At 35.3% G+C, this 21,876-nt stretch overlaps 1 protein-coding gene across 1 annotated transcript in view; it reads left to right on the forward strand.

The window, feature by feature from the left end:
• MAN2A1 (mannosidase alpha class 2A member 1) overlaps nt 1-21,472 on the forward strand; it is a 107,153-nt gene extending 85,681 nt beyond the window's left edge. The window contains exons 19-22 of the mRNA XM_036403557.1: nt 241-374; nt 13,316-13,510; nt 18,030-18,140; nt 18,486-21,472. Of these exons, the coding sequence (XP_036259450.1) occupies nt 241-374; nt 13,316-13,510; nt 18,030-18,140; nt 18,486-18,662 (617 nt within the window). The 3' untranslated portion in view covers nt 18,663-21,472. The remainder of the gene's footprint in view (nt 1-240; nt 375-13,315; nt 13,511-18,029; nt 18,141-18,485) is intronic.
• Nucleotides 21,473-21,876: the final 404 nt, after the last annotated feature.

Genomic DNA, 21,876 nt, shown 5'->3' on the forward strand with positions numbered 1-21,876 from the left:
GTAAAAGCTGTTGGACATTCTGCAGTGACAATTTTTTGACGTTTATAAACAGCCACAGTCTAGTGATATTAACTGTTTTAATAATCAGCTGTAATGATACTGATCACCCCTAGCTCTTCCAAGCTCAAGGGAAATATTATGATTTTTTAAAATAAGTTAAATTTTATGGCAGGTTATTTATGTTTAATAGAACCCTTACCTGTTCTTGATACTAGTGTAATGCTCATGTTGCTGTTTCAGGTCAGCTGGAAGTGATCATGGATCGTCGGCTTATGCAGGATGACAACCGTGGCCTTGGACAAGGTGTTCAAGATAACAAGATTACAGCTAATGTCTTCCGACTGCTGTTGGAAAGAAGACATGGAACAGATGTGGTAGGATTCACTGTCTGGAATTTTTATGCCAAATAAGATGCAAATATTAATTTCTGTTGCAGCAGTGAAGAACTCAGTAAAGAAATTATTCCATGAGCTGTAGAACTCAGGAAATGTAGCTTCCAAGGGAGTTTTGTCACCTTGCTTTCATATTCTGTTAGTAAAGACTTCCTCTCTCACTATTCCTGCAGTACTTAGTTCCACACTCACGCTTCAACAGATGAGTGGGGGGATACCATTGTGGAAGTCTCTTTTTTTCTTTTTAAATTAATTTTTTACTGAACAACCTTTAAAAAGCTAATCAGTGTGGGTTCTGCTTCTTAACAATGTTAATTGAGTCTAAACAAAGGTTGAGAAATAATGTCAGTTGAAGGGGTAGAAAGAGAAAACCTCTTATAAATATAATTTTCTTAGAGAATAAGATTCAAGTGGAAATATTTAGATGGCAGACATAAAAACCTTTTGATTTCATTATGATTCTTGGGAAGTTGAGACCATTTTGTTGTGCTTTTTTTATTTGCATGTATCTTACTTTGCCTTTTTGTATCCTAGTCTTTTGAATAACCTAAATTTTCTTTCCACTCTTTGTATTTTCTCTTTTTTTAAAAAAATCAATTTTGAGAAGGACAAAATCAGAAGTACATCTTTGTACTGAGGAAGAATCATGATGACAGCACTGAGTGTATTTTAAAACCATTGCATAGCTAAAGATGAGAGGTTGTATACCAAGCTCCTAATGAATATGCAGATAAATTGGAATTAATTCTGGTTTATAATGGCTATCATTAACCACTGTGAGAGTATGATAATATCAAGCTTAAAGCTAATTTTCACCATTTAATGATTGACAGTGGAGTTCTTTTCAGGTTGTACATGTCATTATGATTTTCTAGTTCCTCATCATGTATAATGCAGGCTGCATATTAACTGCATTTATCAGTATGATGTGCAGCTACCCAAGCTAACCTGAGGTCAGCAGCAGTCTGACTGTGACAGCAAGAAGCATTGCACAGGTTACTCCATCGTTCCAAGAGGAAACCTGCAGAGGGATCTATATTGCCACCCAAAAATTCCTTAGTACCCAGGGTAATTTGTGTTGTGTTAAATTAGAATGTGGACCTGGTAAGTAAGAATTATTGGACATGCAAATCTATGTTTACATTAGAAAATAATTTGAAACAACAGAAGCAGATCAAATCAGTTAGTGCCGTAATGCTTGTAGTGACATTGTGCACAGTCTTGGTGCTTTCTGCAGAACCATAAAACAACTCGGTAAAAGGCACCTCTGGAACACTTCCAGTCCAGTCCCTGCTCAATGCAGTCTATTTTTCTGTCACAACAGACATAAAAGGTTAGTCATCCATTCTGACCATGACTCTTATGTTAGATGTGATGGGCTAGGGCATGTTTGGTGCCATACCTCCAGGGGAGCTCCTTGTTTACTTTCTTCTAAAAGGAAACTAGTCAATGCACACTGAGATTTCTCTGCTAAGTAACACAGTTCTCCCTTGAGTGGGGCTGGCCACAAGTTCAATTTCAGAGCAGCTCCTGCTAGAAGCCAAAAGACTCCGTTGGAAAACATTTTGAAGTCACCTCAGACAGAGTAAAGGCAGCCTAAACAATGCTGGGATTTTCTAGTTAATGCAGTATTTACATGTGTCTTTGCATATATTTGCCAACTTTTTTGTGATACAAGTCAGGTATCATCTCAGCAGAATAGCAGTGTAATTCCCTTTCTTTGTTAAAATCATCTGTCCTGGAGATTTGAAAGCTTCTGTACAAGTTACTGAGAATCTTTCAAAGGAGAAGGGGCAGTTACCTACTACAATCAAAAATTTCTGAGCTCTTTTGGAAACCTGTGTTCCAGCATCTTTCTTTCCCTATAACTCTTCATGCTGAGCTTATGGTTTTAAATGGCTGCAGAGGACTTGAAGGGCAATTTGTTCTTTTACACTCTTGAAGGGACTTCACAGAAAGTGGAATTAGAGCTGTGAGGGAGTAGGCACAGTCCAAGAGGCAGCTGATCCAATGTACAAGCCCCAGGAGCCAAGAAAGATGTTTTAAGGAAACATTTTCTTTCTGTTGCTGCACCTGGAATTCCCCTTTTGTATATTTAGAATGTTCTAGAAAATTGTTTTTCAAACAGTATCTGAACATTTGTAACATTTTCTGATTCATGTTACTATTTCAGTGTTAAAGTAAGAGTAATTCTCTTTCTGTTTCTTAGATGTGCAATCATACTTTTTTAGCCCAGTTATTCAGAAGATAGTTGTCATAATAGCTTAAAAATAACCATGTCAGAAAAAATTATGGTGAAATTATATGTTGTTTATATATGTAATCAGCTACAGTATGACTCACACTGACCCTGATTTTGTTGTCAAGCCCTATTTTATTATTTACTTCAGGAGCCACTGGAAGAGAAAGTTTTGACCATTTGACATCTTTGGCATTGCAAGCTTTTCCTAATGTATGTTCCAAAACATTTCATTCTATCTTTTCTCAAAAACAATTCTGAAGAACAGGATGATTGCTGCTCTTTGTGAAACTTCCCTATAAAAGGAGAGTATGTGAAGTGTCACATGTGCAGTTTAGAAAGAATTAAAATAATTGTGCATCACTGGTGAAATTACTGTGGAGAGTTTTTGTTATCCAGTATCTACCAACATTTTATTTTCATTTATATGTCTAAAATACTTCTTCCCTTCCCCAACCCCACCCTGATCATAATAGCTTAAAAATAATTTTAATAATTAAATTTTAATGGCAGGGTCAAATGAAAAGAATGTCCTGAGGTGTAAGACTCATTGTGCAGTGAGTGGATAGAGTGAAATTCTTAATAATTCTTAATAAACAATGGTATACTCAGTCTGTATTCTAATAGGTTCTTAATCCTAACACTACCTGAGTTTTGGGTTTTGAATTCTAGCTCATCTAATCAGTCATAAATACTCATTCAGATTTTGTCTCTGAAAAAGACTTCAGGTTGATGTGTTTTGCTGAAGCTTTTTGGTATTTGTGGAGAAGGAAGAGACTTGGGGGGGGCGATTTGCGTTTATATGTTCTGTTTAGTTGTTGGTGGATTTTTTTTCCCCTAAGATGGATACTAAAGGTTTATTCACAATGACAGTATTGTTTTTAACAGTTTTATTGTAGTAAGAGCTGGGCAAATTTCATTTCACTTTACATTATACTCATTTATTGATAGCTATGTTCCTCAGGCTTCAGATTTTTTTACTGTATTTTTGATATAATTTCTACATACATCTTTTTATTCTACTGGAAGTGACTAATGCTTCTTATATGCTCATTTTCTCCTTGCAAACATTTTTCAGCTTGAATATCTCTTTGAATAGTCTTCTAAGACTGTCTTCTCTTTCTTCAGATTTTTAACGAAGAACTGAATTCATGTCATTTTTAAATTGAAGGGATAAATATTTAGCTGAGAATTAAACTGAATATAGTTTATTAATACTTGTCAAAACAGTAAATGTTTCTGTCTTTTTGAAAATACAGACTACTTTATATTTATTGTAAGTTTCGGAAAAAAATCATTAATGCCCTTTTATTTTCTGAATCCCAGCATGCTATATCAGTACAGAAGTGAAAGAAATAGTAATATATTATTTCATCAAAGATGTAGCTGGAGAAAAGATGCCATACCAGGCAAACACTTCCTTCTACAGACTCCTATTTCATACCTTGTCTTGACTAACTTAATTTGTCTAACTGGGTTTATGGACTAGGCTTAAGCAGAGAGCAGAGGATTCAGTGGCTCAAATGGCTCTTACTTTTGTATGAGGTTGTTTAGAGGAACGATAATACAGTTAATAAAATCACAAATATGTTGGAGATAATCAAACTCACTTTCTTCCAGCACATAAAACTACTCTTTTTTTACTACATCTCTATAAATGCCCACTTTTTCTGAAAATTTATGGTTGGTAATACAGCCATTTTTGTCTGATTATTGTGTTGATTTTGCCCCTTCTTGATGTGCTTATTTATAATGCATGTGCATGTTTCTTGCTGTAGCAAATAACATATATTATACTGTGCATTGCTATGCTAGATGTAACCATACCTTAAAAACTTATAATTAACTCATAATTAACTTGATGTTTTAAAAAGCAGAAATTTGACATTGGCATAATTATTACAATTTAGATGCTTTTTCAAGCCCATGTGTGACAAATTCAGATACTCTAATATAATTTTTAATTGTAAGTGCCACAATGAACTCATCAAATATGTATAAAATTGTTAGGGTGTTGGGGGTTTATGGTGGCCACAGAAGGTACAAAAAAGACATTTTCCTCTTGTTTTCACACAAAATACTATGGATCTTCTTTAGAGTCTTACCACATATATTTACTAAGGGGTAAACACTAATTTTGTATTTCATTTGAAGAGATATTTAGGTACATGTTACTTTCCAATTTTGCTTAAAACACTACTTTTAATTCATTATTGCTTCTACCACTATATAGTTCATAGTGTGTTTCTTATGGAGGAACTTTGTGTTCGCAAATCAAGAGTAATGTTTCCATCTCTTTATCTACAAATACCATCTGTTTTCAGACAAGCACTGTCATTGTTTTTATGTCAGGGCACCTTACAGCTTAATTTCCTTCAAATTTTTTTTTCATGATACAGTGACAAAGATATGTTGCAGAAAGCTATTAAATAAAGACTGCTTTGTCTGCAAGCTCCATCCCTATGTTCCTCGTATGAAACATTCTCATCCTGTAATAGGGCAGCAGCCACTTGACTCTTGGGTTGAGCAAATAGTACAGAGGACTGCCTTCCTCTGGGTTCTGGACATACAGCTATGTCTCTTTTGTGTTCTTTTTCATGTAATTATGTACATCTCAACAGTGAATTATTTTCATTGGTTTGATTTTACCTGTCCTCATTTGCGTGTACCTGTCTGCTGGCTCTGGTTAGAAAGAAATTTACCTCAGTATTATGCATAGTATAAAACCTTGGTGTCTCCACTTGCAGCTCATACAATTCATCAAAGGATGAGGGTAGGCCTCTTTATTGTCTTTTGTGAGCTTATTTGAGCTAGTGCAGTTTGAGGTCTGAAATTTAAACCTTCCTGTATCACCACTTCTAGGAAGGGTTAATTCCTGCTGCAAGATCTGATTGCAGGGCAGAATCCTTCTGAAAGTAGGGAGAAAGTGTACAAGTCTTCTTCTTGTATTCTCAAATGAAATTACTCTCTGGGAATAACCTCCTTGTTACATGCAAGTTTCCTCTAGTAGCAAATTTCCTCCACTTTGCATGAGGAGCAGAGTTCCAGTGCCTGGAAATTAGTGGATATCACTGTGGACTTTCTGTCCTTACCATCGGTTGTTTAACTACTTCCTCAGTCAAAACTGAACTCCAGAAAATTTCTGATTGCTGTTTTCTACCATCATTGGGATGGGATAAGATCTTGCCAATCTTCTAGGAAAAGGTCCCTTCCACAAGCCTTGGATGGGGGATTTATTTAGGCATTAAGCTGCTCCTCCTGTGTCATTATTAAATGATAAACTCTAAGAAGAATTAGAATAGAAGAAATAAAACTGGCAGGAAAGGTTATAACTGAAGTATAAAATACTTTTATGGCTAAAGAAGCATCGCATACTGTCTATCTGCTTTTCTGATCACTTTCATCCAGCTATGTTGATGGCTGTGTATTTATCAGCCTTAGTAATTGTGGTGATGTGCTTATGATCATGGTGACTGGATACTTTCTTTACCATCTGCACTCTTCCATAGACCAGCAAGCAGATGTTCTCCAAATGATCTCTTTATAGAACATGATTTCTGTTATGGCACCTGATTGAACATTAACTATACTAAATGGAGTCACCTAAGAACAGTGATAGGTGGAACAGTGGAGCACTAGCTGCTCCTGAGACCATGAAAGGGAGAAAATTAGATTGTTCCTGGTGTGAAACCCAACAAGATGGATCAACAGAAATTGCCTTGGACAAAGAAAATTCTGGATTTTTAAATTTTTTTTTTCTTTTTTGTAAAACAAGAGGCTAGTTATGGAATGTTAAGTAGACCTTACACAGGAGGGGAAGGATTGAGGAGTAACAAGTGAGAAAAGTAAGGGTAAAAGGTGCATAAAATGCTCTGATGAAGTCCAGCACTTGACCACCACAGCTCATTCTAGATTATTACATCTGATTTATGTGCAGCTCAACTTTTCTGAATCTGTGTGAGCCATTAGCCATCTTCAGGTAAGACTAGGAAACAAACAGAGGAAGTGGTGTGTGTGTGATGTGTGTGACAGCTATTGGAGAGAGATACACTATTGGACTGAGGGACCAGTACAACTGGCAAGACCTGTATTTTCTGTGTGTGCCTCTAAACAGCAAACTGCAAGCTAACAGGTCACAGGCCAGCTCCTGGAAGAAGATGAAGTCTGACCTGGTGAATCTTTAGGAAGCCTAAGGTCCAGACCTGGTTATCAAAAGGGCTTAAAGTCCACACCAAGGTATCAGTGGTTGTTGAGTGTTCTTGTTAATCAAGAACGTCAAGGTCTTGAACTTCAGACCTGGTCAGTTGGAGGGCACAGTCAGGTTTGGATTGTTGTTCTGCTTCTGTTTCCCAAGTGCTCTGCTAATGTAGGTTCTGGAAAAAGTGCTGTCTCTACTCACATGTAGGCATGGCCATGTGTTTCCATATATGCCTAACAGGAATAATGCTCTTCCTTACTCCTGCATGGTCTTGGAGGAGCAGAACCATGGAAGGCTCCTATCTATCAGCCTGGAATGAAAGGAATCACCTCTTGTTGGACATCATCAAGTTTGGTTCTAGCAGACTGGGAAAAATTCCTCCTATGGACGCAGATTTCCCTGGATTTGGTTAGCTTCAACAATCCCAGGTTTCTCATCTGCAGTTTTAGTGTCAACTAAGGATTGGTACAGAAAATATGTGGTGATTTTAGAGTCACTGAGCCAACACCCAGTCTTGTGGATATTTTATGGTGCCTCAGAATTTTCATTTCTTCTATAATCAGCCTCCAGGAGCCCCTTTCAGCTAGTGCAGCAGACATGCATTTCCAATGCATTTTCATTAGCAATGACCAGGTGAATTGGTAGAAAATTTTCCATTCCCTGGGGTAGAGAGATTAAATTAGATTTACTCTGCTCTCATGAGTTGTCTTTTGCTGGTCACTTTAATAGCTATCAAAAGACCCTAAGCACTCCAGACGTTAGTTCTCAGTTAAAGGACTTGAAATCTCTTGCCAAAAGAAAAATATGCTTTGATGTGCAAAAATGTAACATAATTGTTGGTTTTTTTAAGTGTAGACAAAAATATGTATGCAAACAATCTAAATCCTTATATATATATATATATATATATATATCTGTATTTTTGCCCCCAGCATTTCAGGAAAGCCAGATTCTCTGGTATAGCAGAAAATAGTCTGGCATCAGTATCCTTCTTTATAGTCTTTTTAAGATTCCTGGAATTTGCCTGTTCAGTACTCACATTTATGACTGTTATTTCTAGTTGCAACTTACCCATGCTTTCCTAAAAGTCTAACGGGTCTAAGCCTGGATTTTTAGCTTCATAGATTACATGAAGATTGTTCTGGTGAAGATTTTTGTGCAGCTTTGAGGTCTTAGATGTTCTGAATCCCATAGTACAGAGAAGATCTTCTTATCACCTTCTTTGATTTCCATACAAAATTTCCTCTGCAATCACCAGCCATTTTCAAAGCTGCTTGAAGTCTCGGTCACTGTTTTCTTTGACCGATTTTTACCTTAACTTGCGCTCTTGGACACTGAAAAGGAATAATTTAGCTCAGAAGATTTAACCCAACTTATGTCGATCATTAATTGCTGTTTGTTGTATTAGAAGTGTAAGACCCATTATCTTTCTTCTTTCCTTCTGAAAATCACTAGTAGTTGTTACAATGGCATGCAAAAATCTAGCTTCATGTATCAACCTCAGAGGAAAGGGAATGAATCATCCATATCTGGAAGACTTTCAGAACTTGTCAGACTTTGATTATTCTTTCTGTATTGCAGTGTGCAACTTTGAATTTAAAGCAAGAACATCTGATTTTCACTTGGTGAGATAACAGCCAGGCAGTCTTGCATGGAAAGCCTGTAACTTAAGTTGAAGCCATTTACTATTTGATGTCAACTTAATGAACTAGATTAGCGTCAGTTTGAAACAAAACCTGAATTTCTTTTCTAAGTCATGAGCCTTAGGGCAATGTGTGTATAGAGCACTGTGCGTATTTGTCACTCCTTCCTGCTTAAACTCCACCTTCCAAATAAGGTGAAGTTAAACTCCTTCCTTCACAAATAAGGAACCACTGTAGTTAAGGATTCAAGCTGTTTGCATTTGGTGAAAAATGTAATTAATTTTAAAGCTTAGGCATCTGCCCTTTCCTGTCACTTATTTTTGTCACGTGTTTTAAACCTGTTATTCACATAATCAGTGATATTGTCTGCTGTTTGTTTCTCACCTATGAGCAGCCTAGCACCGTATTGCAGAATCAGTTTCTCATATAGAAGCAGCATCACATCAAACATACTGATGGATTGTCAGTCTTTGAATTGTACAGAAAGAAACAATTGTTTTTCCCTGTATTTGTCTTTGGAATTCTTTGATTTACATTATTGATTGCTGTCATTTGTTAGTTTATGATAAAGATAATTTAAAATATTTTCTCCATATTCTTTGGTAATAAAAATGCTCTGAAAAGCATTTTTGCTCCACAGATTAGATTTTTCAGTCTAGAAACATTCTCCTTTGAAGAGTGCTGCCCATTGGTTTTCTGAACCTGTCAAGAGAGAAAGCTGATAAAAATTGTTTCTTGACACAACATGAAAGAGAATGAGAAACTTTTTATTTCCAGCAATAATCCAAGTGGTTTGGTATCAGGCTATTTTAGTCTCTATCCCTTGATTTAGCAGACCCAGAATAATTCCTGTTTCCAGATTGTATTTGATTGTTCTTACACACTGAGTCAGCATCCACATTTCAGCTTGTTAGATTAAGTTGTGTGTATGCCAATGAGGGTTGGATTTACTGTTATGATTAAGGTTTTTTTGGGGATGTTGTCACTGCAGAGAAGACTCTGGAGGAGGAGAAAATAGTCAAGAGAATGTGATTTGATAAACTGTCTGCCTCAGTTTCCTTTTCTTAGTTTTATATGGGAAATTTTAGATTACTTGTCTGTGTTGAAAAGTTCATTCATTCTCCATTAGCTAAATTAGTGTCCAATTATCGACTCCTTCAGCTTTACTTTCTTCTCTACAAAATTTTCCATTGATTTCTTCTGTTCAATTACAAAACGATTTCTGAAGAGTCTAATTAGCATTTTCGCCCTCTAATTAAGGACCTTAGTTGGTTAATTTAAACTCTTAGCAGAAAACCCTCTGAGTCTCGGAGGCAGAGCGGCAGCGCAGGACGTGGAGCAGCAGTGTCAGGGAACAGTGGACACAGCTCCAAGCTGGTTTGTGGGAATGGTGAGGCAGGGCAGAGGTGTTTTGTGGGAATGGTGAGGCAGGGCAGAGCAGGTGCGGGCAGGGAAGCCATCGACAGGGAGGAGAAGGCAAGGAAGGGTAGGGGGTCAAGCTGACCCTCTGAGTGAACCCCTGATCCCTCCAAGTCCAGTGCCCCCTTGTGTCTCATTACCTGCTTGTATGTGCTGAAGTCCCTCCCACAGCCCGATTTCCCTGGCATTTTTTCCCAGGCTTATGGCCATCTACCTCACTGGCAAGTGGTGGGGGATTGCTCACAGCCCAGTTGTGGAAGCTTCTCTCCCTGACCAGCTGCCAAGCAAAGCTTCCCTGGGGACAGGGCTGCCAGCATGTGTACAACCCCCATAGGAATCCTTCAGCTCATGTATAACACATAAATAAAAATCAGATTCGTCCCCATCACGCATCCCTGGAAGTCTTTAAGGCCATGTTGGATGGGACCCTGAGTAACCTGATGTGGTAGGTGGATCCCTGCCTGTGGCAGAGGGGTTGGAACAAGTTGACCTTTAAGTTCCTTTCCAACCCAAGCCTTTCAATTATTTCTGTGAGTATCAATAAAATAGCTCATTTCTGATGTAATGATCTTTTATAGATGAAGGTATTCTTGAAACTTGTTGCAAATTGTGATCCAATACTATATTGGATTATAGTTTGTGTCTCCTCAAAACTGAAAATTTAGAATTATTTACCTTACTTTTGATGACAAGGGGAGATCCTAAATGAGGCTTCATTTATGTTTACTGTACAGTCATTCAAGGGGTTGTATGTCAACACAGTTTCCAATTGGATAACTGTATGTGGATGTACTGTAAGATGGTTAAAAAGGCGGTATATGCTTTGATTTGAGCTCATTAAGCCAGCACATCATCATCTGGCATTCGTCAGATTCTTGCCAGTACTTAATGTTTGTAAGGCAGCCAGAGGAGCTCCACTCACACTTTGAGTGATAAATGCTGCCATGGAAATTGAGGAAGTGATGTCACTTTTGAGAGAGCAATACTTTAATTAGATGGAGATTGTGGGACTACATCTTTTGATGCACATCAGCAGGGCACTACTGAAAGCCATCCACATGGTGAAGTTGTGCATAGAGTAAGTATTCTTCCTATTACATTGTTTGTGTGCAAACCCTTCTCATCTCTCTTTCCAGACAGTCCTGTTTAAATTCTGGATCACTAGACTTGAGGGAAAAGATATACTCCAGCCTTTGAATGATTGTGATGTACCTAGGGGAGAGTGTGATTTGAAGAGTCCCTTCCCAGTCTTCTGTGAAAGCATTGTCTTCACCATGCTTGCAAAAACACTTTTTCCCTTGGTCTCCTGGCAGCTTTTGACACCTTCTCTATGCTCCATTCCCACTGCAGTTATGCAGATTCAGGGAATGACTGCACTTTTTCTGCTGGTGCAACCATCCAGAACTGACTGTCGTTCCAGATGTGGGAATACAAGATTCAATATAAAATCTCCCCCTAAGTCTTAGTTCCAATGTGGATAATGCATAAGAACAATGTTCCTGCTGGTGATATGACATTTAGACAACAGTGAGAGCAAAAATGAGCCAAGGTGAATCAGTTCTGGATCTAGCATTTGCCGGTCCTTCAAGGCTGTGCTTATCTACAATATTTTGTTTTAAATAGTGTAAAAGGACGAATAGATTATTTTTCTGATTCATGTGTGATTTGTAAGATGTTTTAGAAGACCTCATTTTAAGTTCTCAGATGCAAGCAATCAACTTACTTTACATGGGGGAAAAAAAAGGTGAAAGATGAGAGAATAAATGGCAATTAAATGTTTTGACTGACTTTAGCACTTCTATGGCAACACAGTGAACAGTGTTCCTTTTGGGGTGAGAAAATGAACTCTTCTTTGAAATTACATGCATCTGCACATTTTCCCTGTGTATAGAGCATGTATTCAGGCACTTGAATGGAAGACTTTTCTATTAAGCTGTACGCAGAGCAAGATTGCTCATACTGTAATTAGAATAGAAGAAAATCATTGCAATGAAGTCTACGAATGATACTGAACTTTTCAAGGTAGTGAAAAAAAAATCAAGGGCTAAATTGAGGAATTAGAAGACTCAGTACTGATTAAAGATGCCATGAGATGATGGAATTCAATAGAAATAAATGCAATGACACACATGGAGGAGCAATCCTTTACAACAGTCCACTTTTATCATTTGGGATTCATAATAGATTCTTAAAAATACTAAGCCTCAATGCTTAGTAGATACCAAAGAGCCAGAGTGTTATTTATTACTAAGGAAAGCACCAAGAATAAAACAGAAATTACCATCTTTCATTGATTCAGGCCAGGAATATTTTCAGTTTCTTCACTGTCAGCCGTATTTCGTGCTACTGCAGAAATATAAATAAATATGCATACATGCAAACACACCTCAAGACAGAAATTATTGTTAATGGTTTTCTGTTATAGGCTGAAAAATAATCTTCCCCTTTGCTTTAAATGTCTCCTATTTGTTTTTTATTTCCATATTTCCAGCCTATCATAAAATGCAAATGTAATATATCAGTGCTTAAGATACTATATTTTCAATAAACTTTCTACAAAGTTTTCGCTGAATATCACCAACAAGCAGGGATTTATCTGATTAAGTATGCAAGGGAAAAATAAGAGCAAAAGAAGTTTTCACTTCCATTTCTAGTCTTATCTTCACTGACATTCTAAAATAGAAATTGCCTGTTTAAAGTTCTTTTATTTCCTTTCCTTGGCTTCTCTGGAGCTTTAACTGGTTGTTGTGAATGTGTAAGATTTGGTCATCTCAGGTTTGTAAGGCAACCTCTGCAGCCAGGTAAAAATAATGCAAATATGAAACTTTGGAATGTACAAAATTTGTAAGATATTGAGATAAAATACCTTTGGTTCCTTCTGGCATGACATTGAAATAAAATTTCTGGAAGAAATCTTTTGCAATGCAGTCCAAGACAAAGATGCTAGCTGTTCTTTCTTCCAGCAATAGTTTGAGAGAAATAGATTTAAAATAGAAAGAGGGATTTGGGATACAAGTTGGAGAAAGCAAGAAATACAGGTCATAAAATAATGTGGAAAAGGAGTCCTGCAAAAGGCTGTCTGCCTCTCCATATGCAAAGAGATACTGAATAAATAGGAACAACTTGCTAAAGTAGTAACTAATTTCTTTTTTCCAAACTGTATTGTTCAAATATCAAGGGCTAACACAGAATTTCTGTAAAAATAGGTGTCATCATAATTTTGAAAGATTATTGTTTATAAAAACAGCAAGTATATCTATCAATAGAAGAAAATTAATGGATGACCAAAATTTTCCAAAAGTAATTGAAAGGGCAGTCTAGAGATTGAAATTTTCTGTGTAACTACTGGAAGTATAAAGTAAGTGAGTTTCAAAATTTAGACATGATAGTATGTTAACTTGAATCATTCTTTTGTATTTTGCAGAATGAAGAGAAGGCACCAGTCAGTTTTCCATCACTTCTTAGCCATATGACTTCTCTCTTCTTAAATCATCCTGTAATTCCAATGACAACAAATGCAGATTCAGGTGTCCCAGAGCTGATAAGTACTTTTGCTCCACTGATGTCGTCCCTGCCTTGTGACATGCATATAGTCAATCTGAGGACAATCCAAGCAAAGGTAAGGTCAAACCACTGATTTTTGCAAACATATGATGTAGCTTATTGATATAAGTACTTATATAAGCTTATTGTAAAGTACTTTGTGAACGGGTTTACATGATATGACAAACTGCAGCGTGATGATGAGCTTTTCATAATTCTGCAAGAACTGGAGACTTGTGTCTGTTTGAATAACAAGAAATGAAGGGATTGTGTTTTTTCACAACATATTAGTACACATAATGCAAAATTCTGTCTCTGGAGGGGGTACCTTTCAATAAGTTCCCAAAGTTTGAGAACCATTCATATACCTCAGCCTTTTCTGTACTAGAAGAATTAAATTTAAGGTCATTGGAGTTTGTTCTGAGTATGTTTTTGATAAAGAATATAGTTTTAAACCCAAATTTTATTGTTAAAATGTTTTTAAGCTTAGTTACATGATCTAATTGAGCTATTCTAATACCATCTCATTATTGGTTCCTATGAAAATATTCTCTGGTAAGGAAACCAAAACAAACAAACAAACAAAACCCAAACATCTAACCAACACCAAAAAACAAACTAACAAACAAAATACCAGCAAAAAATTCAAACAAAAAAAGGATCTTCTGTTCTCAGTGTTTTTCTCCTTCAAAGGAAAGAAAGGTATGTAACCACCAGAATTTAATTTTCCCTTTGATTAACTGAGGGACTGGAACTCATTTTGCATTATTTTCCTGCCAACTGTTCTATAAATTATTTTCAGTTTTTCAGCTACTTTAAAAATGTGATTGTGTTAACTTTAGGTTGTACTGCAGGGCTATTCACCAGTGCTGCTAGCACAGTGCAATCCCTTTTTACTTCTGGCATAGTTAGATACAAACTATTTGTCCCTTTTCCTCTAGAGTCTCCATGATGGCTGGGCTTGTCTGTATTAACATGACATTATATTCTGTTTAATCTGATCTTCATTCTGTTTTAATCTGTATTTTAAAATTTAAGCAGTGTTTGCTTTCTCATGCTTTCTGTGTAAGTAGTTCAATCTTGTGTAAGGCCCTTCAGCTGTGACTGATTCTTATTCTGAATTTCAAAGTGGAAGATTTCTTGATTTTATGGATCTTGTGCCTTTGAAAAGTTAGGAATACCCTGATACTAAATTAAATCTTCACATGAAGTGAATATTTCATACTTCGCTGTGTATATTTTCATTTACTTCAACCAGCTCAGCATTACAGGTTGAATTTTGAATTTTGAATTTTAGCATTACAAGTTCAGGGGCAGACCTTCGTGAACATTTTCCTTCTCTTTTTGCAGTGTAAATCCATCCCCTGGTTTTTATGATCTGTGTATGAAAGCTGTGAAAAGGCAGGCTTGCTTAGTGCCTGCTTTCAGAATTCAGTGTTACTACTTCTAAATGGATTCTCTGGTTTTATCTGGGCTGTTCAGGCCCCACTGTCCCAGCTGAAATAGGACTGTTTGAGACTGTGATCTCTCCTCTGTCCTCAGCTGTATGTTTCATTGATTACTGATCGACGGCTCTTGAGCTGGCAGCATTAATGTGTCCACTTCAAAGTGAGAGCTTGCAGCAGTCATAGGATGGGAACGCTAGAATGTTCTTCCCCACAGCAAAAATGGTGCTATGCCATGCAAATAATTCTGTAAATCTCTCCTCATTTTCTGCTTCCATTCTCTTGCTTCCAAGACTTTGAATGACAGGTGACGTAATTCTGGCTAATTGAAACAATGAATTTTTTTAATGGAAATTTATGCCTCTCCATTGCTTAAACTGTTGAAGTTGATTTTTTTAGTCCATTACAATTACAGAGGAGCGGGTACCAAATTAAAATAATTGTTAATATTTAAGGTAGAAATCAGAAAGAGTATTGTTTTTGTTGTAAGACATCTCATCTTGTCATGGAAGAGTCCAGTCCATTGGGATTACATCATTTAAAGATTTTTTTCTTAACAGAACTCCAGCTTTTCAGACTACAGATATTTTACCTTATGTAAATAAACTGGGATTTAAGATCTAGAACACAGTAGATTTGTCCCTTTATACTAAGCATAAATACATAAATTTGCCATATTGCCTAAACTTTTCAGTGTGTGTCTATTAGCTTACAGTAATTGAACTTAAAAAGAGTTTAAATGTTTTTTTTTCATCAAAAGTTTAGAAGCATTGCCCTGGGATACTGGTTATGAGAAAGCCTAACAATTTTCTTTTTTAAATTTTCTTATAAGGTCGCATTTTAATTCTCAGAGATCAAAATCAAATCAAACTTTGTCAGCTCTTCTAAGAAAGCTTGTTAGAGATTTAATAGCACAGTCTTTAGGGCTTTTTTGTTGAATAACAGTGCTGTGAAGTTTTACAAGTTTAAGAATGTTGTAACTTGTTGAAAATTGAGGAGATTGTTACAGGTTTTCATGCAGTTAGCATGGTCATGTTTAGAAGGTGTATTTGGCATAAATTAAGTTCATCCTTGCTAAGACATTCATAAACCTTAAATGTATTTAATCTAATTTACATAGAGATGATATAAGAACAGGTAAGTTAAAGTAGATGTGGAGGCTGTGACAACTTAATCTTTCACCTGCTTTGATAATGGGTTAGAACAGCTTTATTTTTTTGCAACGGTAAAAAAATATGTGCGTAGTAGAAGGTGGAGTACTAAATCATAGATATTTATACTGACCAAAACACTTTTACTCAGGGTATCATTAATTGTGTGTTACCTTTTTGTTCTAAATCTTTTGAATCTTAATAAGGATAATATTTAATTCTAAAAAATTGGGAGATGAAATATTCATGCCATCATTTGAAATGCATACATGCATCTTTTATGCAGATTACTAGAAGATAATTTAAGTGAATTAGAGGAAGTGTTGATACCCATTACTGGCTTGTCATTTCTAACATTAATTTACCCCATAGGAAGTTAGGCTTTTTCAGTATGAATTTTAATGTTTCCCTAATCTGATGTTTAAGCAGACAGTATTATTTTGTGTGCATAAAAATATCTACTTTTATGTGCAACACTGTCACATCAGTGACAATGAAAATCAAGTCAGGTGTTTCATAGTGGTGGGGGGGGTGGAAAATATCACAGCTATTACCTCACTTCATTTAGAAAGGGGTACTGCTGTTTCAGTAAGCAGGATAAGAACTTCTTTAGCCATCACTGTTAATAAATACTGGAAACTTTTTTTCATATGCTGAATGTAGGCATTATTCATAAATTATAAAATTGATTTTAGGTGATTATAAGCTATTGTTCACAAAATCTTTTGAAGCAGAGTTTTATTTGTAATTTGTAAGCTATGCAGAGTTTCTAACTGTTAGTGTTTTACTAAAAAATACCTAATTTCAACTCCAAATACTATTGAATAAATTTTTTACTATTTTAAGTGAGGAACCTAAACCCATAAAGTTTATAATTTTTTTATTATATGAATGAGTACTTTATACTATGAATTTATTGTACTTTGATTCTTTGTCATGCTGCGTTTCAAAGAAGCTGGTACAAGCTGATCCATGATCACCTTTATGAAAAGAAATTTGGATCTCTTAGAGTAAGACCTTTTGTTTGGTACACCTTCAGGAGCTAATGCATCACAGAGGGCCTAATTCTTGTTGGCATTAATTTCTCCAAGCACAGATGCATTCTGAAGTACCAGAAATGAACTTAATTCATGGCCAATGCTTTTGTGAAAAAGCACCAGTATAAGAGAAGTAAACCAGAAATAAATCACAGAAAAATAGCCTGAAGAACTGTCATGGCTTTTGATAGAACCATCTTTTTTATGGTCTTATTATATATATAATAAGATTAAGAGCGGAAGAATGTAAAACAGCAGTAATTAAAGAAATAATGTATCATATTAAATAAGTGACTACAGTGAGTGTAGGGGTACAGCCACAATAAAGATATTGAGGGGCTGGAACATGTCCAGGGGAGGGTAATGGAGCTAGAGATGGGTGCGGAGCAGCTTACTCTATAATGTCTCTTGAGGCTCAAAAGCACTGAATATCTTAGAGATAAACATTACATTTTTTGTATGTGTACCTCAGTGTACATTTTTCTGGACACCTTAAGGTGAGTTAGAGAGCATTTTTGCTATATGAAGGTTTGTTCAACATAATGCCATTGAATATTTAAAACTGAGTATTGCAGTTAACATAAGATTTCTAATTTGTTTTCTGTTTTGCCATCTAATTTTTGTGGGGAACCATTTAATACAGGTATGATAGCTACACTTCAGTCTTGAGTCGTGAGTACATGTGCATCTGATGACCTTTAAATTCAATGACTTATATTTATATTCATTACATTAATATTTATATTCAGTACATTATATGTTTCAACTCTTTGCCATTTACTTCTTTCTGTGTTTAGCTGTATAAATTTTTTTAAAAAGACACGACAGTTCAATCTAGGCTGAACATTTTTTAAGGTGTAAATGTCTCTATCCTCTGTATGATAAGTATAATTTTTTTTATGTCCTAAAATGTGTTCCTGACTGATACTTTGTGAGTAATATTCTGTTGTGTTTGTTTGTAGGTAGATACCAAACCATCTGATGAAGCTGCTCTGATTCTTCACAGAAAGGGATTTGATTGTAAATTTTCAAACAGAGACACGGGTCTGCTCTGTTCTACCACTCAGGGAAAGGTATGGTTTTTAATCTGTAGGAATTTTTAAATAAAATTTTAAAATAAGTTTGGGATTTTCTTTTGGGTGGAAGAGTAAATATTGTTTTATTTTGAAACAAGAAGGGTTCAAATCCAAATATTTCTAGTAATTTTGAATATACTAATTAAATTACATTGGAAAGTAGTGAGTGACTACTGTCTAAAAAGATCTAAATTATTGCACAGTATTTGATCTATGACATTTAAAAATATTCAAAATCTTTGGCATTAGAATTTCTGGTTCCTGCAAGGAACTGTACAATTTTATATTTACTGCTTTTTCTAAATGTAGTTTTTTGTTGGTTTTTTTTTTTTTTCCCTCCAGATACAGGTCCATAAACTCTTTACCAAATTCAGAGTGGAAAGTCTTACACCCACATCTTTATCTTTGATGCATTCACCTCCAGATGCCAGAAATATAAGTGAAATAAATATGAGTTCTATGGAGATAAATACGTTCCGGATTCGGCTGAGATTAAATCCTGCTTTCATACTCAGATAAAGAAGAATCTGCAATTGTATCTCCTCTGAGTTTCATGTGCAATAAGAGGCACATTAATGTTATTCCAGCTTCTGGATACTGTGAGAAAAAGATGCATTCTATAGTTTGCTTTTTTTTTTTGACCAACACAATGAAAAGCCATGTGCAAGCAACTTTTTTTTGGTTCGGATTTTTTCCCCCATAAAATAGCAACATCATTATCAGTTAATACAACAAATGAAGAAATTTCTATGGATGTTAACCTCTCAACAGATTAAATCTCAGGTTAAATGCTAATTAATCATGTTTCTGGTGTTTTAATTTTCATAAACAGGGGATTAGATTTTAAACAGCCTTCTTTTCCTGATTGTTGATGAATTTATGTGTGAATAACTCAGTGTAAAATGTCCTGATGCAGCTTGGAAAAAAAATGGAATAAAATGTTCCTGTGTAGTAGCTAATGTCCAAATATCTGCAATCACTTATATAAATGACAATAATCTCAATTTATTCCGCAATTAATTTCAGTTTATTCAACACAAAGGGGATTATTAATTGTGGTAAAATGAAAGCCTGCAGTACTTGTGATAAGTGATGGTAGATTTTAATACTTCTACCATTCACCTGAGTTATGTAAATAGAAAAACCTGAACCTACAAAGTAATTTTGCAATGGAATTGTTTAATAAAACTCCCATTTTGTTACTTGACACACTGGGATATGTGCAATTATTCCATTACCATGATGAGAAATGTTCATAATTATCATGAATACAAGATTTTTTATAAAACTCATTTAGATACCAGTGTCCTCTGAAATGAGTTTTCTATTTCAATATTACCATATCAAAATAAATGTGCCTTATTTTTGATATGTCTTGTTACAATTTTGGTGTCTATGTTAATGTTTTCGGGGAAAAGGTAGTTTATATAATACTTAAGCTGTGTATCTCCTATTTGACAATGCTGGCCACACTGATCTATGTACTCCTGCACCAAGTTTGTGCTACCTTATTCTGAACATTTTGACTATTTGAATGTATTAATATGATGTTATAACCTGAAACACCAACAAAAAAAGAATTACTGTAGAAGCTAAATTCAGCTGCTTTCAAGAAAATTGCAACTTGATGCAAAGAGTTGATAGTAAGCAAGATAGAGTTTGCAAACCCATCAAAACATGTGCTTGCATGTCACAGACTGTGGTGACCTGTTAATTCCAAATCATGTGCCTATATTTTAAACAACATTTTACAAACAACCTCACTTACATTGCCAGTGTTCATGTTACTGAAGAATGGAGACTTTGCTTTTTCCCATATTAATTCATATTTAGTGCTTAAGCCATCCAAGTGTGGAAAGCATTTCCCTAAGTAGAGCTGCTGTTTACAGTTATATATAAGCATTCACTTGAGTATGATCCCATTTTATAGTTGTCATTTATTTTCATAGCTCGTTCTTCTATCTCTCGCTTGTGCTCTACTTTTCCATACCCTGTTGCTTATCCTCAATACTAATGCATGAAAAGTCATCATAACTGGTAAAAATATGTGCTAGCTCTAATATTGCTTCCTGTATTTAATTTCATCATTGTTGTTCAACAATTATATCAAATATCAAAATCTATCAAATTATTTCATGTAGCTACAGGCTATCTAAAAATAAAATGAAAGTCATACTTAGATTTTATGCATTGTCACAGGTTGGATCTCTGTTGAGATTGTGTAGATTTTCTTAATTCAATCTACTGTGTGTTTTGTAATAATGGGAATACTTTAGTAGGATCTGGTGCAAGTTACATCAAGAATACAGGAATCTCTAACCACAAATGGAAGAATCAGATAAATCCAATAAATGGATGTTTTCATGCAATAAACATGTACTGTAACTTCTTAGAAAAAGTATTTGAAAATGCTGGACTTTGTTGGAACTGAAAGCTTAGTAGACTTGCCAGCAGAAATTTCTCATAACACTTATTTTGTTGCTTCTTCAGAATTAAAATGTTTAAGATACTTTCTTTTATGTGTTCTGTGCAGGAAAACATTCAAAATACTGTTTCAGTCTTGCCAGACAGAAAAGGAAAATTTTGATGCAATAAAATTTTAAAGTGTTTTGCCTCTTGGAATTGCTTTGAAAGGTTTTTCATATAGCATTGCTTCTTTACTTTTATCATCAGCTGTATAATCACTGTGCCTGAATCTTCCTTAACCAGCAGATGTAATCCTTGTTCCTTTGCCTTTTTTTTTCTTTTTTTTTTTTTTTTTTGTGTAGTGACAGCTTCAATTTAAGATCTTTTCCTGAAATCCCTTACTAAATCAAAACTCGAGTCAAAGTCTCAAAAAGAATTTTGCTTGAATTGGTTCAGAATGTTGCTGTCAATGAGGTTGTGTTTTCCTTGGGTTGCGTTTTTTGATGGATTTTTGTTTTGCACAAGTCTTAATGAATTCTTATGTTGTTTCTTTGTGAATTGGCCATATAATTCAATTTTATTATTTTGGGGTATTTTTCTGTTTTTATAGCTGCTGGGTTTGGAGCTATTTGTTAAGAGAAGCAACCATCTTTACCTTGCCAGTATGATTTTAAGTACAGTGCTGTGTAAGAAATGGTTTAAAACCTTGTAATTACTTTCCATACAAGAGTTGTACCTGTTTTGATTTTATGGTTTGGGGTTTTTTTATGTTCATTTATCTTAATTTTCTTTGGTTTACTTGCTCATATTATCTGAAACAAACTGATTTCAGCTGAAGGTTTTTGATATTTTCTCTTGGAAGGTTTTATATCTTATGGGGATATGTAAAATAAGATCTCTAATAAAAGGTAATGTTATTGTGAGATGTGGTCAGCGTCATCAATGCCTTGGTTTTAACAAACTGTAGTTTGTTTTTTTTTAAATGAGAGAAACAACAAACATAACTTCTTTGAAAAGGTTGATATGTCAGTATCTGTTGGGAATGACAGTTATCTGTAGTGAGATCAAAGGTGCAATCTATTTCACAGCTGCTGAAGAGAAGAGGATAGATACTCACTTCAGAGATGTAAACATGTGAGATTGCACAGTGTGGGAAGGAAATGGGCAGCGCTTTTGCAAAGGAAGTCATGCACTGACTTAATAGAAAGTATTAGAAGGTTTAAAATTCTAGAATTTTTTTTACTTGAATCAATGTTTATCTTTGAAGCATTGGGGAGCAATGAAATGGAAGTTGTTCTTGTAAATTAAAAACCACACCATTAGAAAA

The sequence above is a fragment of the Molothrus ater genome, assembly GCF_012460135.2.
Source record: "Molothrus ater isolate BHLD 08-10-18 breed brown headed cowbird chromosome Z unlocalized genomic scaffold, BPBGC_Mater_1.1 matZ_random_MA35, whole genome shotgun sequence".
NCBI lineage: Eukaryota > Metazoa > Chordata > Aves > Passeriformes > Icteridae > Molothrus > Molothrus ater.